The sequence below is a fragment of the Panulirus ornatus genome, chromosome 29 (assembly GCF_036320965.1).
Source record: "Panulirus ornatus isolate Po-2019 chromosome 29, ASM3632096v1, whole genome shotgun sequence".
Lineage (NCBI taxonomy): Eukaryota > Metazoa > Arthropoda > Malacostraca > Decapoda > Palinuridae > Panulirus > Panulirus ornatus.
This window is the reverse complement of record NC_092252.1, coordinates 10,069,890-10,088,419: the sequence shown is the minus strand read 5'-3', so window position 1 is coordinate 10,088,419 and position 18,530 is coordinate 10,069,890. Positions and strand designations below refer to the sequence as shown.

The window sequence follows — 18,530 nt, the reverse complement described above, 5'->3', positions numbered from 1 at the left end:
TTTAGTATGATTGTAGTAAATTTTCAGTGCTTCATATAAAGAAGAGAGATTAATAGCTTCCAGTATTATCAAGGGATGTAGGTTTTTATACTGGAGGAAGCTAAATGGGTGACTTGGTGATCGTAAGTTAGATGCAGTAGGCATGATGCAAGTTAATGGACAAATTTTGCTTCTGTGGTCCGTTATTGATTCATCACTGATCCTCACAAGATGTGTTTATAGATTTTAGGATGCCTTTTGTTTGTATGTAATGACCTATTTGTAATTATCAGTTTGTACTGTATGGATAGGGACTTTTACTTGTAGGACCCCATCTTGTGAATATTCTGTTAACATAAAACTTTGTAAATTCATGCATGCAGCCTGCATTAAATATATCTTCATGCACCACTTATATACTATAAGAGTACTTCTTTACATCATTTTTAACAAGTTTCTTGCTTGATTATTTGTTATGTTTTTTGGTTGCTCATTCCTCACATCTATCAAAGAATGTAAATAAAATGTATTGGAGGTTTAGGCATAGGTTGAGGGTTAAGCGATGGGTTGAGAAGTAGAAAAATTAGAGAGGAGGTGCGGATTAATGGAAAAGGATGTAATGTGTCATTTTCAGCTGAAGTTGTATAGAAGAGTTTCTTCATTCTTGAAGAGAAAGGTAATATGAATTAGAATATTGCAAAAAGAAAAAACCAAAAGGGTTGTATGAAACAGCAAAAGGACACTTGAGTAGGAAAGGGAAAGAAAGATTTTTATGCATTTCAGTCAATTGAAAAGGATGATTTGCAGTGAAAATATAAAGTCAGGTAGAAGAAATGGGATTGTTTAAGTATGAAAGTCACATTCACCATTTCTTGTTGAGTAAATTGAAGGGATTTAGGGTTGTATTTTTAAAGTGCATGCCAAATGTAAACCAAGGAAGGCTTCATGTAGAACAGATATATGAATGCATTGGTATAGATGTTTAACTATGAATTGTTTACCACCGATTATGAACATGGCTCTGTGGCTTATATTACATTCTTATATTACAGTGAAGCCATGAAGGTTCAGGCCCTGAAGACTGCTCAAGAGGCATATTCAAACCAGCAGGCAAAACTAAGTCTTTTCTCAGGGAATGAAGGCAAAGGCTTTCCAGAACCGGGAGGATCGAAGGAAGCAAAGGAGCATCCACAACCTATTATATTTAAGGGCATCCTCAAGAGCTATCAGTTGAATGGCATGAACTGGCTAGCTAATCTATATTACTTTGTAAGGGAATACATAGTTCATATGTATGTATTTTACTAGAATTTCTCATGAAACTTCTAATTGTTGAAGTTAATTGCTTTCCCATACATGGGGACACCCACACATCTGATTGAAATGTAGGTTTATCTTCATATTTTGCTCACATCCTCTCTTTAGCTGTTGTGTGTATTGCACCAATACCAAATCCCCTTATCTATAGTGAAGCCGTACAGACTACTTTCCAAGTTCATTTACTTTCCCCACTTTCTTCTCTCCTTATCATTTTCTGTTTTCCAAAAACCTCTGCAAATCTTTCCTCAACTGGGTATGATTAGAGCTCTCAGCAACTGCCCTTCTCATCATATGCTTATCCAAGAGTTTCTCTTTTGCACACCTGTCATTTTGTATGTAATCCGATAATGCCTTCTTACCACTTTCCTACTAACCTATGTATACTTATGCATGTCCATCTTTTTAAACCAGTTATTCCCAATCGTCAGTCTTTTTCAGCATGCAACTCCACAAGCTGTTCACCATGACTGTTTACCTCTCTGAATACCTTATTTACCTGAATTATACCATTTTCTATTAGCACATTGCCCACATTTAAATCACCCTTTATTAATATGTGTTCTATCTGTCTATCTGTCTATCTATATATATCTGTGACTACTGTTCCAATTGGAACCTCCTCAAAGGGAGGGCCAAGGCAATAGAATCACCACATCAAGTGGACTCCAGTGCTGCTTCTTAACCTTTAGTGCCTCACCCTCAACAGGTCACTGGCAAAGGGCATCCTAAGATAAATGTATTAAAAAACCTTGGATGATCCCATAAGGGCTGACCTGCATGAGGAAATAGTATTTTTTTGCAAATAGCTGTTGTGAAAGGATCAAGCAATGAAAAGGCATTTTTATCTCTAATGTCCTGCAAATGGGTCAGATGACCTGATTTTTGGAGGCACAGCAGGACTTTTGCTTATGAGTATTTGTCTGAACTTACCTATAATTGTAAAAGTGTTACCTTGTGAAGATTAAGCCATGCCAGGACCTTACCAAGTGAAGAGTCTCCCTGATGGTCTTCTGTCGGAGAAAATTAACATTGAAATATTAGTCTTACTGCTGGTTACCTCAGGAACTTTTTTGATGAGTTCATTCCTCCCAGAATGCTTTGGTAAGCCTATATAAATGCGGGCAAGTGAGGGTATTTGCTTAAAAAGATAGTTTTGAGCTAGTTCTCACTAGCCCTGACCCATTTATCCTGCTCACCTTTTTCCCTGGAGACTGGATCACCATCCAGTGATCCAGTGACCTTTGTCATCAAAAGCTGGATATGTGAATGTTTCACCTGGAACTTTGGTGGTGCAATGCCATAGTTAGCTGTGCAAGGAATTAAGCATGACTGTAGTATAATCTAATCTAAAGTGCATTTACCTCCCTTATCTTGGGTAGTCAGATGGTGTATAAGAAAACTCCATGGGTAAGTGAGGAATCTAACTCAAAAATATGCTTTTCACAGGTTTCAAGCCAACTTTTTTATTACTTGCAGGGCATTAATGGTATTTTGGCTGATGAGATGGGTCTGGGGAAGACAGTGCAGTCCATAGCCTTCTTAGCACACATATGTGAGCAATATGGTAAGATTTTCATCATATTATGTCCATTAATAAGAGTTACTGTTCATGGTAAACAGGTATCAGGGATTTAATAATGCCATTGATTTACTGGCCTGTTATCTTGGGTTATGAGGTTATCATTAAATCTTGTTATCCACTTTCTTATGACAACTAGAGTTCAATCGTTCTCCTTGTTTGAGAGGATCTCTTTAAGAAAAACAGGAAGCATTGTCCTGGACGTACTGCACTGTAGTATGTTTGCAGAAAACTTTTAATATTTTGCAGTCCACACTAGTTTTTGTGGTCAAAGGGTATCTGTATATCTATGTTGTTAAATTAGCAAATACAGTTGAGGGCAAAAGTGAAGGTGAATTTTCTCTTCTCTCTGGTATGCACTGCAAGCTTTGTGATATTTCCAGGGAACACTGGGTCAAGAGCTTTAATGCCCTCATAAAACTCGTGACAGAGCTCTCTTTTCATCAGTTTTTGATCAGTCCTCAAACTATTAAAGCCCTTGCCCTTTGGGGTACACCCTCAGCAAGTCATCAACTGCCACTGGGCTAATGTCATCAACCCATTGCCTCCTAGTTGTCTTAAACCTTTCAATTCTTTGGGTTCTCATCACATACAGTTTCTTCAAAAGACTTGTCCTATCTTTATTTCTATCTATCCATATCTCTGTCGCCTGTTCCCTCTGTGAACTCCCATTAACAGATGGTCATGGCAAAAGAGTCTCCACTTATCCCTCCTTACATGCCTCCCTCACCTACACCATTCCAGCCCACATTTTTTCAAAGGCAATACGCAGCTAAGGTTTGCTGTGGATACAAGCATATGACACTCTAGGGTGAGGTCAACTTACATTTGGTCACTGAGACTAGTGTTCCTAACTGTAAGAGCACCAGCAGCCCACCTCATTGTTCTCAGCTATCTTTAAGGAAAGATATTCTCTCTTTACTCCTGGTTGTCACTTTGTTTATGAAAGTTTTCTTCTGGACACTGTATTTCTTCCACCTGTGCTTTAAGATTGTTGGTTCCTACCTTTCTAAAGTTGATAAAGCCCCCAATTTGTGCTTGTAAGCAAGAAAATATGGGAACACATGAGATTTCAAGGTGTACTGGGTGCTTAGAACACACAATTAGGCATCTACTTGCCAGCGCTTCGGGCCTCCCCTACAGTTTCATCCCACCACCAAAACCTCTAAGTGGGGCCTCTTGGTACTGGATTATGAGAGCAAGAAAAGGGAAACCATAGAAGGATGTAGAAGGATGTATGACAGCAGACAGCGTATGGAAAAGGAATTAATAAGACGTCAAATATTGATAGGCTGTTTGTGTATGGAAGAAAAATTGTCCATTACAAGATGAAGAGCATGATAGTTTTTACCAGTTGTAGATTTTTTTTTTTATAAATTCTTCTCTCCCTTTATTTCAGATACTTGGGGCCCCTTTTTGATAATCACACCAGCTTCAACTCTTCATAATTGGACTGGGGAAATAGCCAGATTTGTGCCTGATTTTCAGGTATGAAATGAGTTGATTCTTTTATAGCTTTAAAGTTTCCATATTTCACATTCACATGATCAACTTATACATATGTGTGTACTTGGGCTCATGAACTGCCTACATTCCCCTTAATGATTCAGATTTGATAAAAAGAGGAAGACTTCACATTAGCAGTTGGAGTGTGACCTTTTGTGTTTATACTGTAATTCTTTGAGGTGAAGCAGAGTAACCAAAGGTCTATCCCTTTTTTTTCCTTCACCTGATAACTAAAATTTATTGCTGTACTGTAGTGAAATTTTTTGACTGAAATTTGAACTTACAAGAACTTCTGAAAGATTATATATATTGTTAATTCTTGAAAGTAAAGAGGTGGCAAGCATTATATCTAAGACTTTTTGTGACATTCAAGTTAATTAGTAATTTCAATCTTATTCACTCAGAGCTCACTAGAGAAGCCAGAAGAGGGAGGTGTTGTCTCTCCTTCCAAGGGGTAATCTTAGAATTGTGCCGGGTGTGTGACAGCAGAGAAAGATTTAGTTGGTTATTGAAAGATTAGAATATATGCTTAATTTCTTCTGTTATAGTTTATTATTAACAGATTTTTCCTTTTGGCCAAGAGTAGATTTGTTATTTGGCAGAAAGTTAGGCTTATTGTGTTACTTTTGATAAAGAAAGATTCAGTGCCAATTGGTTCAGTTTCAAATGGCTTAGAGATATTTCCAGACCTTTCTCATCTCATAGGATCATCTAATTACATATTACCAGTTCATCTTTCTAACTGTTTATCTATTTATCCATCTATCATGACTGCTCTTGTTTGCATGGGATGTTATCGATAAAGTGCATAGTTTTGCACCTTTCCTGGGGATAGATTTTACAGAGTGTGGTCTCCACCCCAGACATTGCAGGCTGGCAAAGGATATGGACATTCAGGGTGAATTTGATTCTATAATTTCTTTCACCATGGCAGCTCTGCAATCTGGCAGGTGTTTTCCACTTCTCTCTTTGCTGTGCAGTAAAAGGGAATACCCATAACATAGAGAATGGAGACACCTGAAAATAGGCTACAGGAAACAGGAATAAACTTGGGCTGAATGGCCAAAACAGAGGGCATTAATGGATGCCTAGGAACAGAGACCTGGAGCCAATGGGGCAAAGTGACATATTGGGTTACTAGTTGATGCTATAGAGAAGGTAATATACACTGCTAGAATAATTATGGAAGCACATGCATTGTTCTGTGAAAGATATCAGAAATTACTGAGTAATAAGGTCTGGTGTGTTGATGAAGTTGGACATTTTAGAAAAAACAGACATTGGGTTGATGAGTAGGAGTTGTACTTGGTTAACAAGTTTATTGCACCAAAACTCAAAACTGCAGAATTGAGAGATAGATATATGCAGATTGTTGATAAGTTTTGGATTGGAAGATCATACTCTGTTCAAAGAGAAAAGGATGGAAAAGGAAGAAGACAAGCCAAGTACTGTTTTAGAGATAAAAGAGAGTAGAATTTTCGGATGTTGTACTTATCCGTAACTCTCATGGGACAGCACCCTGATAAAAAGTTGTCTCCCTCAAATGGTGGAATAGTACCCAGCCTTTAGATTTTTGCATGCCACTGCCATTTGAACAAAGTGTGTACCCTTTGACCCACTTTGTGCTTGGAGACTGAGACTTTTCCAGTATTCAGAATCACTCTTCATGGTTTCGTCACTAATGCAAATATGAAATTTGGTTGTTTTGTTAATTATTCTTTAAAGTTACATCACTTCCATCAGATGTGGTGACATTTCACTGTTTACTCTGCTAGATACAAGAAAGTAATGCTTCTGAAAGTCCTTAATTGAAAGACAAAGGAGAACAATACCTTAGAAATGAAAATAGATATATTCAAACTCAAGCTGGCAAATGTGATGCTGACATGGGTTGTTTACAATCACTTTCAGCAACAGTGGTAAGGGGTATTGTTAAAGATTCTCTTAAAATCAAAATATTTTGAAAAAATGCAGGTGCTTCACTTCCTTCACAGGAGTGGATGAATGTGTAATATGAAACAGTTACTAGAGCTCTTGGCTGGAGGACCAACATCATTGTTGTATGTCTTTGAGTATGCTTTTAATTATTGTGAAAGCAAAGGGCTTATTTAGGGATTTGAAGAAGGCTTGAGAAGGTTTGACAATAGAACCATTTTATTTATGTCTGTTTTACAGTTGCATTGTGTTTTGATTTTTTTTCTTATCACTTGAAAAGACTTTTTGCCTTGTTTGTCCAAGAAAGTGATGCCAATTTTTGACATTGTTTGATTAATGTTATTTTGATTTGTTATTTTCCCAGGAACACATTGATGATGTTAATGAAGGACTCTTTATAATGTGTTATAGATAAAAAACAGTCTGTTGTAAGAGAAGTAAATCATCTTAGTATGTTTTGTTCTTAACTGTTATTATTGCATGTCAGGTGGTGCCATATTGGGGTAATCCAGAGGAACGCAAAAATCTTCGAAAATTTTTTGATGGCAAAAACCTTGGGACTAGAGAGGCTAGTTTTCACATTGTTGTAACCAGTTATCAGATTGTCATTCAAGATTTCAAATTTCTGAACCGCTTAAAATGGAACTACATGGTTCTTGATGAAGCTCAGGCCATCAAAAGCATTAACAGGTATGATCTTTCATTAGGTATATTTAAAAATCTTTGGAATTTATTATATTTTCCTTTGCAGGAGACTGCATGTAGGTTAGTATTTTATGTTTTATCTTTGTCTCTATTTTTGGATGTTTGTCTTCTTGATTATTTCACATCTTTGACTGCAGTGTAAATTATATTGATACTGGTTTTCCTTATTAAAAGGATCTACAATTCTGTACATTTTAGTATTACAGTAGTCCTACTTGACTTCTCACGTAAGGCACTTTAGATGAGATTATTTGTTTGACTTTGCATGCAAAATGATAGAAATGTATTCCATACAACCACACATTTTCATGTCTTATTCTCTTGTGATGAAAATCTTTTATATTTCTTAGCTATTGGCATAACCTGCAAGGATCCGAGACAGTTTTACTCCCCAAAATATGGTGTATCTACTTACAGAAAATAACTTGTGATTGTTGGTAATATTGTTATTGATGCTCTAGCAATATCCAGTAAAGATAAAGAAGTTAAATATAAAGTGCAAACTGATTAATGCAGTTGGTAGTAGTTGGTTGGCAGCCACTAACCAGGGAGGTATAATACTGGTACTACCCACCTAGCTATCAGGGGGATTAGTGATGGCTACATAGTGAGCCAGCATTTCAGTGGTTGTCAAGTTGCACTCCACTGACCCAGGTAGCTGTTTCTTTCTGCCTCACCCACACATGGACTGCTGGCATTCTTCCAACAAACATACAATGTCTTCTTGTCACATATAGCCTTTAACAATGCTGAACTCGTGCAACTCATTCTTCATAACTTGAGATTTTCCTGCAGTGAGCTCTCTGTGGTAGCCTTGCCTTTTGGCAAAATGATAGAAGGAATAGATGGAATTAGAATTTGTTTTTTTATCGTACTTAATCGCTGTTTCCTGCATCAGCTAGGTAGTGCTAGGAAACCACAGCTCCCTTTTCACATCCAGGCCCCACAAAACTTTCCATGGTTTACCCCAGACGCTTCACATGCCTTGATTCAATCCACTGACAGCACGTCAACCCCGGTATACCACATCGCTCCAATTCACTCTATTCCTTACCCTCCTTTCACCCTCCTGCATGTTCAGGCCCCGATCACACAAAATCTTCTTCACTCCATCTTTCCACCTCCAATTTGGTTTCCCACTTCTCCCTGGTCCCTCCACCTCTGACACATATATCCTCTTTGTCAATCTTTCCTCACTCATTCTCTCCATGTGCCCAAACCATTTCAAAACATCCTCTTCTGCTCTCAACCACACTCTTTTTAGTAATACACATCTCTCTTACCCTTTCATTACTTACTCGATCAAACCACCTCACACCACACATTGTCCTCAAACATCTCATTTCCAACACATCCACCTTCCTCCACACAACCCTGTCTATAGCCCATGCCTTGCAACCATATAACATTGTTCAACCATATAACATTGTTCAACCATATAACATTGTTCAACCATATAACATTGTTGGAACCACTATTCCTTCAAACATACCCATTTTTGCTTTCCGAGATAATGTTCTCGACTTCCACACATTTTTCAACGCTCACAGAACTTTATGATAATAAAAAGAGCGTGGTGGAGAGAGCAGAAGAGGGTGTATTGAAATGGTTTGGTCTCATGGAGAGAATGAGTGAGGAAAGATTGACAAAGAGGATATATGTGTCAGAGGTGGAGGGAACAAGAAGTGGGAGATCAAATTGGAGGTGGAAGGATGGAGTGAAAAAGATTTTGAGTGATTAGGGCCTGAACATACAGGAGGTGAAAGGCATGCAAGGAATTGAGTGAATTGGAATGATGTGGTATTACCAGGGTGGTTTGTGCTGTCAGTGGATTGAAGCAGGGCATGTGAAGTGTCTTGGGTAAACCATGGAAAGTTTTGTGGAGCCTGGATGTGGAAAGGGAGCTTTGGTTTCGGTGCATTACATGACAGCTAGAGACTGAGTGTGAACGAATGTGGCCTTTTTTGTTTTTTTTTTTTTTTGTTTTTTTTTATCGTACTTAATCGCTGTTTCCTGCATCAGCTAGGTAGTGCTAGGAAAAGACAACAAAGGCCACATTTGTTCACACTCAGTCTCTAACTGTCATGTGTAATGCACTGAAACCACAGCTCCCTTTCCACATCCAGGCCCCACAAAACTTTCCATGGTTTACCCCAGACGCTTCACATGCCTTGATTCAATCCACTGACAGCACGTCAACCCTGGTATACCACATCATTCCAATCCACCTCCGACACATACATCCTCTTGGTCAATCTTTCCTCACTCATTCTCTCCATGTGCCCAAACCATTTCAAAACACCCTCTTCTGCTCTCTCAACCACGCTCTTTTTATTTCCACACATCTCTCTTACCCTTTCATTACTTACTCGATCAAACTACCTCACACCATATATTGTCCTCAAACATCTCATTTCCAACACATCCACCTTCCTCCACACAACCCTGTCTATAGCCCATGCCTTGCAACCATACAACATTGTTGGAACCACTATTCCCTCAAACATACCCATTTTTGCTTTCCGAGATAATGTTCTCGACTTCCACACATTTTTCAACGCTCACAGAACTTTATGATAATAAAAAGAGCGTGGTGGAGAGAGCAGAAGAGGGTGTATTGAAATGGTTTGGTCTCATGGAGAGAATGAGTGAGGAAAGATTGACAAGAGGATATATGTGTCAGAGGTGGAGGGAACAAGAAGTGGAGATCAAATTGGAGGTGGAAGGATGGAGTGAAAAAGATTTTGAGTGATTAGGGCCTGAACATACAGGAGGTGAAAGGCATGCAAGGAATTGAGTGAATTGGAATGATGTGGTATTACCAGGGTGGTTTGTGCTGTCAGTGGATTGAAGCAGGGCATGTGAAGTGTCTTGGGTAAACCATGGAAAGTTTTTTTGTGGAGCCTGGATGTGGAAAGGGAGCTTTGGTTTCGGTGCATTACATGACAGCTAGAGACTGAGTGTGAACGAATGTGGCCTTTTTTGTTTTTTTTTTTTTTTGCTTTGTCGCTGTCTCCCGCGTTTGCGAGGTAGCACAAGGAAACAGATGAAAGAATGGCCCAACCCACCCACACACACATGTATATACATAAACGCCTACACACATACATATACATACCTATACATTTCAACTTATACATATATATACATACACAGACATATACATCAATACACATGTATATATTCATACATGCTGCCTTCATCCATTTCTGTCGCCAACCCACCACGCATGAAATGACACCCCCTTCCCCTGCATTTGCGCGAGGTAGTGCTAGGAAAAGACAACAAAGGCCACATTTGTTCACACTCAGTCTCTAACTGTCATGTGTAATGCACTGAAACCACAGCTCCCTTTTCACATCCAGGCCCCACAAAACTTTCCATGGTTTACCCCAGACTCTTAACATGCCCTGGTTCAATCCATTGACAGCACATTGACCCTGGTATACCACATCATTCCAATCCACTCTATTTCTTGCATGCCTTTCAAATTGCTCAAAATCTTTTTCACTTAATCCTTCCACCTCCAGTTTGGTCTCCCACTTCTTGTTCCCTCCACCTCTGACACATTTGTCCTCCTTGTCAATCTTTCCTCTCTCATTCTCTCCATGTGTCCAGACCATTTCAATACTCTCTCTTCTGCTCTCTCAACCACACTCTTTTTATTATCACACATCTCTCTTATAGTTTCATTACTTACTCGATCAAACCACCTCACACCACATATTGTCCTCAAACATCTCATTTCCAACACATCCACCTTCCTCCACACAACCCTGTCTATAGCCCATGCCTTGCAACCATATAACATTGTTCAACCATATAACACTGTTGGAACCACTATTCCTTCAAGTGTGCCCATTTTTGCTCTCATAGATAATGTTCTTGCCTTCCACACACACACACACACACACACACACACACATTTTTTTTTTTTTTTTTTGCTTTGTCGCTGTCTCCTGCGTTTGCGAGGTAGCGCAAGGAAACAGACGAAAGAAATGGCCCAACCCACCCCCATACACATGCATATACATACGTCCACACACGCAAATATACATACCTACACAGCTTTCCATGGTTTACCCCAGACGCTTCACATGCCTTGATTCAATCCACTGACAGCACGTCAACCCCGGTATACCACATCGCTCCAATTCACTCTATTCCTTACCCTCCTTTCACCCTCCTGCATGTTCAGGCCCCGATCACACAAAATCTTTTTCACTCCATCTCTCCACCTCCAATTTGGTCTCCCTCTTCTCCTCGTTCCCTCCACCTCCGACACATACATCCTCTTGGTCAATCTTTCCTCACTCATTCTCTCCATGTGCCCAAACCATTTCAAAACACCCTCTTCTGCTCTCTCAACCACGCTCTTTTTATTTCCACACATCTCTTTTACCCTTACGTTACTTACTCGATCAAACCACCTCACACCACACATTGTCCTCAAACATCTCATTTCCAGCACATCCATCCTCCTGCGCACAACTCTATCCATAGCCCACGCCTCGCAACCATACAACATTGTTGGAACCACTATTCCTTCAAACAAACCCATTTTTGCTTTCCGAGATAATGTTCTCGACTTCCACACATTCTTCAAGGCTCCCAGAATTTTCGCCCCCTCCCCCACCCTATGATCCACTTCCGCTTCCATGGTTCCATCCGCTGCCAGATCCACTCCCAGATATCTAAAACACTTCACTTCCTCCAGTTTTTCTCCATTCAAACTCACCTCCCAATTGACTTGACCCTCAACCCTACTGTACCTAATATTTTTTTTTTTTTTTTCTTTTTTTGCTTTGTCGCTGTCTCCCGCGTTTGCGAGGTAGCGCAAGGAAACAGACGAAAGAAATGGCCCAACCCACCCCCATACACATGTATATACATACGTCCACACACGCAAATATACATACCTACACAGCTTTCCATGGTTTACCCCAGACGCTTCACATGCCCTGATTCAATCCACTGACAGCACATCAACCCCGGTATACCACATCGCTCCAATTCACTCTATTCCTTACCCTCCTTTCACCCTCCTGCATGTTCAGGCCCTGATCACACAAAATCTTCTTCACTCCATCTTTCCACCTCCAATTTGATCTCCCTCTTCTCCTCGTTCCCTCCACCTCCGACACATATATCCCCTTTGTCAATCTTTCCTCACTCATTCTCTCCATGTGCCCAAACCATTTCAAAACACCCTCTTCTGCTCTCTCAACCACGCTCTTTTTATTTCCACACATCTCTCTTACCCTTACGTTACTTACTCGATCAAACCACCTCACACCACACATTGTCCTCAAACATCTCATTTCCAGCACATCCATCCTCCTGCGCACAACTCTATCCATAGCCCACGCCTTGCAACCATACAACATTGTTGGAACCACTATTCCTTCAAACATACCCATTTTTGCTTTCCGAGATAATGTTCTCGACTTCCACACATTCTTCAAGGCTCCCAGAATTTTCGCCCCCTCCCCCACCCTATGATCCACTTCCGCTTCCATGGTTCCATCTGCTGCCAGATCCACTCCCAGATATCTAAAACACTTCACTTCCTCCAGTTTTTCTCCATTGAAACTCACCTCCCAATTGACTTGACCCTCAACCCTACTGTACCTAATAACCTTGCTCTTATTCACATTTACTCTTAACTTTCTTCTTCCACACACTTTACCAAACTCAGTCACCAGCTTCTGCAGTTTCTCACATGAATCAGCCACCAGCGCTGTATCATCAGCGAACAACAACTGACTCACTTCCCAAGCTCTCTCATCCCCAACAGACTTCATACTTGCCCCTCTTTCCAAAACTCTTGCATTCACCTCCCTAACAACCCCATCCATAAACAAATTAAACAACCATCGAGACATCACACACCCCTGCCACAAACCTACATTCACTGAGAACCAATCTCTTTCCTCTCTTCCTACACGTACCTAATATATATATATATATATATATATATATATATATATATATATATATATATATATATATATATATATATGTGGCAGCGCAAGGAAACAGACGAAAAAACGGCCTAACCCACCCGCACAGACATGCATACACATACACGTTCACACACGCACACATACACACCTATATATCTCAACGTATACATATATACACACACACAGACTTATAAATATATACACATGTACACAATTCATACTGTCCGCCCCCACTCATTCCCGTCACCACCCTGCCACACATGAAATGACACCCCCCCATCCCCCTGCATGTGCGCGAGGTAGTGCTAGGAAAAGACAACAAAGGCCACACTTGCTCACACCCAGTCTCCAGCAGTCACGTATATTGCACCGAAACCACAGCTCCCTTTCCACATCCAGGCCCCACAGAACCCTCCATGGCCCACCCCAGATGCCCCACATGCCCCGGCCCAATCCACTGACAGCACGTCAACCCTGGTATACCACATCGTTCCAATTCACTCTACTCCCTGCATGCCCCCCACCCTGCCGTATGCCCAGGCCCTGACCACTCAAAATCCCTTTTACTCTATCTTTCCACCTCCAATTTGGTTTCCCACTTCTCCCTGGTCCCTCCACCTCTGACACATATATCCTCTTTGTCAATCTTTCCTCACTCATTCTTTTTCATGTGACCAAACCATTTCAAAACATCCTCTTCTGCTCTCAACCACACTCTTTTTAGTAATACACATCTCTCTTACCCTTTCATTACTTACTCGATCAAACTACCTCACACCATATATTGTCCTCAAACATCTCATTTCCAGCACATCGACCCTCCTCCGCACAACTCTATCTATAGCCCACGCCTTGCAACCATATAACATTGTTGGAACCACTATTCCCTCAAACATACCCATTTTTGCTTTCCAAGATAACGTTCTTGACTTCCACACATTTTTCAACGCTCACAGAACTTTATGATAATAAAAAGAGCGTGGTGGAGAGAGCAGAAGAGGGTGTATTGAAATGGTTTGGTCTCATGGAGAGAATGAGTGAGGAAAGATTGACAAAGAGGATATATGTGTCAGAGGTGGAGGGAACAAGAAGTGGGAGATCAAATTGGAGGTGGAAGGATGGAGTGAAAAAGATTTTGAGTGATTAGGGCCTGAACATACAGGAGGTGAAAGGCATGCAAGGAATTGAGTGAATTGGAATGATGTGGTATACCAGGGTGGTTGTGCTGTCAGTGGATTGAAGCAGGGCATGTGAAGTGTCTTGGGTAAACCATGGAAAGTTTTGTGGAGCCTGGATGTGGAAAGGGAGCTTTGGTTTCGGTGCATTACATGACAGCTAGAGACTGAGTGTGAACGAATGTGGCCTTTTTTGTTTTTCCTAGCACTACCTTGTGCACACGCAGGGGGAGGGGGTGTCATTTCATGTGTGGCGGGAATGAATGAAGGCAGCATGTATGAATATTTACATGTGTATGTACGTATATGTCTGTGTATGTATATGTATGTATACGTTGAAATGTATAGGTATGTATATGAGCATGGGTAGGCGTGCATGTATATACATGTGTATGTGGGTGGGTTGGGCCATTCTTTTGTCTGTTCCTTTGCGCTTCCTCGCTAACGCGGGAGACAGCATCATAGTATAATAAAAAAGAAAATGATAATAGTAATGATGATAATGATAATGATAAGTATAGAAATAATGAAAATGAAGATAATGATAGTTTTTATATAGAGATGAATAATGTGTCAAAATTTGCTCATGTTTTCTTTGCAGAACATTTAAATCGACTTCACATGATCTTAAAACCTTTCATGTTGAGACGAGTGAAAACAGAAGTTGAGAATGAGCTAACAGATAAAATTGAGGTAAGATGAACCAGAATGAATGTTTAGAATTTGTCATTTTTACCGTGGGAAATGCCTCCCACAAGACACTGTAGTATATAGTACCCTGTTTGGGTGTGGGAGGGTGTTGAGTTGGTTGGCAGCATGGATACTCCTTATTTATGTAAGTACTGTATGTGATGAGTATTTTATGTTGATTTCATTCTACATATGGCTATTATGATGGCATGTTTCAAGGTTGAAGATATCTGTGAGAGCTTGGATTGCATTTTGGCCAAAATGACTAATTTGAAAGTTTGATATGTTACTGGGACTATTTTCAGGGGAGTTTGTTAAGGTTTTAATTGCATTTTGAATGTCTGTGGGTATGGGTAGTAAAGCTGTTGTATCAGGATGGAATTTGAGTAGTCTTTTCATGGTTGTTGTATTTAGGGGAATATTTGATGGTTTGTAGCTAATTTTTGAATAGTGTTACATGATTGTGTGTTCTTTGGGAGAGGGAATGGTGTTATCTTGAGTTTGAAAAGCTTCATATATGGAGGCTGGAGTGGTGTGGAATGTTTGATTGTTATAGTGTTTGGGAATGTGTGCTAGTTTATTGTCTTTTTTAAAGTGATAATGTTAGTGATGGTACTGTTTAGAGTGGGAATCAGATTTATGGTCTCTGTTGATGGGAAGTTGTTTTGTGTAAGCATGGTTGTTTCCATTATGAGGTCTCTGATTTGTGGGAATAAGTCTGAGTTATATTGCTGTCTATGTCTCTGTGATATATGGATTGGTTTTTGGTATTGATGAAGAGTGAAATGATGAGAACGGGATGGGAAACTATCTTAGATGAAATCTTGAAGTTTAGTTTGTATGTACTGTGTGAATGCTAGGCAGTCTGCTTTCCTAGAATTTTTTTTTTAGGGATTATTTAGCTAGCGTGGCATATTTTAAGTGTTATTAGAATAGGTTAGTCGTCAGTGAAGAGTTCATGTAACTTGCATCATGGAGTCCTTGTGTGAATTGTCAGGTGCAATAAAGTTATGGTTGTTGTAATTTGTGAGTTGGGAGTCTGGTTGGTTGGTTGCATAATTTAAGGATGTTGAAGGGATACGATTGGTGTACAAGCATTGTTCTTGTGGGATCTTGGGCGAGCATGTGCATGATGGGTGTGTTAGTCAGGTTCTGCAGTTTGGGAGTGTATCTTGGGGCATATTGTATGAGCAGAAATATAGTCATTAGTTATGTTTTCTTAAATGCTGTGTGGTTTTATTTTTTGGATTATATTTCAAGAATGTAGAATAGTAGTGTTAGAATCTCCATGCAAATGCATGGTGGGTTTGTTGGTTAGGTTCTGTAATTTGGAAGTGTATCTGTGGGGCACATGGTGAGGGCAGGATATAGGTATTAGTTATATTTTCATGAGTGTGGTGTTGCTTTATTTTTATGAATTTCTGTATTTCAAGATCGTTTTCACTGTTTGTCTTTTGTGCTTAGAATGGTGTCTGCAAATTGACAGGACAGCTCAGCATATGTTTGGTAGGCAAGTGTGCTTTAGGGACATATCCATTGGGAATGGGTTACTCCCAAACCATGATGTGCCCCCAAATAACCCCAAACCCCTGTCCTCACCCTCCCTTCCTCAACCACCAACTTACCCATCCCTGACCTGCCCTATGGGCAGGAAAAGCTAGTTAGAACCTGAGGTTACTTATTAAATCTGGTTTATCAACTTACGCGATTCAGTGACATAGATGGGTAGGTAGGCAGTTAAACAGATAGATGGATAGATACCTGCAATGTCCAGTATAATCAGAAGGGGCATGTGTTTGTATTAAACCTCTTGAAAGGTAAGCACTGATGGAAGTGACCTCACCAAGCACTGAATCTCAGAAGAAAAAACAATGAATATTTAGGCACTTGTCACAAACATATCATGGACAATGGATAATCTTTCTTGTAGCACTTATTACTGCAAATTTGATAGCATCAGTGAGTGATGTGTGGGAGGCAACCACCATACATGGAGGCACTGCTGCCTGGGTTACAGGAGGGATAGTGGTGGCAATATAGTGAGCCAGCACTATGGCTGTGTAGTCTTCTATCCCTCTTTCAGATTACTGTTTTTTATTCTGCTTGCCTCATCTGCACGTTAGTTGCTGGCATTCATCCCTGCATCAGACGCTCTGTTTCTCTCAAACACTGTATTTGATGACACTTAACTCACACCTTTATTTTTCTTATTTTTTTCATATCTTTTATTCAGTCAAAATACATGGTTGCACAACCAAGTGATAATTCTCTGGTACCACCATTGGGAGAGGCTAGACAAATCCCAGGGTCCACTTGGGTACCCCATGCCTCCTGATTTTACTCTCAACTGTCGCATCATGCACTTTTGCAATTCAAATATCCTATCAGTAACACTTGAAACCTTGCAACAAAATTAGTGAACCAAACCTTGCATAAATTTACTGAAACACTTGGTGATTTCCTCCCAAAGACTCTGCTCCTCTTCACCTTTTGTTACCAGTTATGTGTGTACTAACAGTTCCTTACTTGTAATCTGCTATATTCTCACCCACATCAGAGTAGAACTCATTCTCATATTTTTAAGCACATTCCCACAACTCTTCCTTCATCAGAAGTGCTACGCCCTCCCTCTTTTCCTCATACCTTCACACTAACCCTTGACTACACACTGGACATTCCCAAACCATTCTTCTGCCTTTCCCTTGAACTTAGTTTTACTTAGCGACAGAACACTCAGATTCTTCTCCCCAAATATATTATTTATATCTGCCTTCTTTCCTGGTTACATCCACACACATTCAGACACCTCAGTCAAAACCTTGAAGGAGCACACCTTGCTCAGCTTCTTTTTCTGTTCCCCCTTTTAGAAAGTTACAGTACAAGGAGGGATTTTTTCCCTCCTCCTGCTTCCATCTGTATCCACCTTTTATGGCATGCAGGAGATGCATGTGTAGTTTTCTTCCTCCTGTATCCCTAGGGATGAAGATGATGTGATATAGAGTAAAGAATTGTGTGAGTTACATGTCAAGTGTTAATTAAAAGATAGAGAAGAGGTTTTTGTTTGTAGATTGCAGAGAAAAGAAAGCAGTGAACTGGACCAGGGTAGAAATTATGATAATCACTGGCTTACTGGAATGGTTGTCATTATACCTCCTGAAATCCAGCTGGTAGTAACTTTCAGTTTTTGCTTCACCACTGCCTACTACCTTATGTATAGAAAAAAAAATACTGAAAATTTCCTTGATTATGTACATGCTTGGATATTACTAATTATTTCATCTTCTCTCTATCTCCCACTTGTCCATTCATTTTACTCGTGTTCCTTAAGTGCAAAGATACATACATTGTATTGATTTGCAGAACTTAGGTCCCCAGCCTTAGTCTTGTAGACTGCAAAGGAAAATGCTCACTTCTTTAGGGTATATTTACTGTTGTGCAAGCTTGAGTGCTTTTTATTTTAAAAGATTAAACAGACTGCTTAAGAAAGGCTTTACTGTAATTACAATCATAGTTAATGGAGAATGAAAAGAGCCTTTAATTTTGCTATACTTTGGTTTTGGTATTCTCCCATCATGCATCATTTTGTCATGTGTAGAATCTCAACTTTACACTTTGTCATTTGACATGTTGGACTCTATATTTGCACCTCCCACTCACAGATAATTCCTTATTTTA

At 39.9% G+C, this 18,530-nt stretch overlaps 1 protein-coding gene across 1 annotated transcript in view; it reads left to right on the top strand.

Annotated features, from left to right (window-relative positions):
* Ino80 (chromatin-remodeling ATPase INO80) overlaps positions 1-18,530 on the top strand; it is a 243,752-nt gene that overhangs the window by 24,546 nt on the left and 200,676 nt on the right. Inside the window, exons 10-14 of the mRNA XM_071679441.1 lie at positions 1,032-1,248; positions 2,776-2,863; positions 4,278-4,366; positions 6,807-7,076; positions 14,664-14,858. Of these exons, the coding sequence (XP_071535542.1) occupies positions 1,032-1,248; positions 2,776-2,863; positions 4,278-4,366; positions 6,807-7,076; positions 14,664-14,858 (859 nt within the window). The remainder of the gene's footprint in view (positions 1-1,031; positions 1,249-2,775; positions 2,864-4,277; positions 4,367-6,806; positions 7,077-14,663; positions 14,859-18,530) is intronic.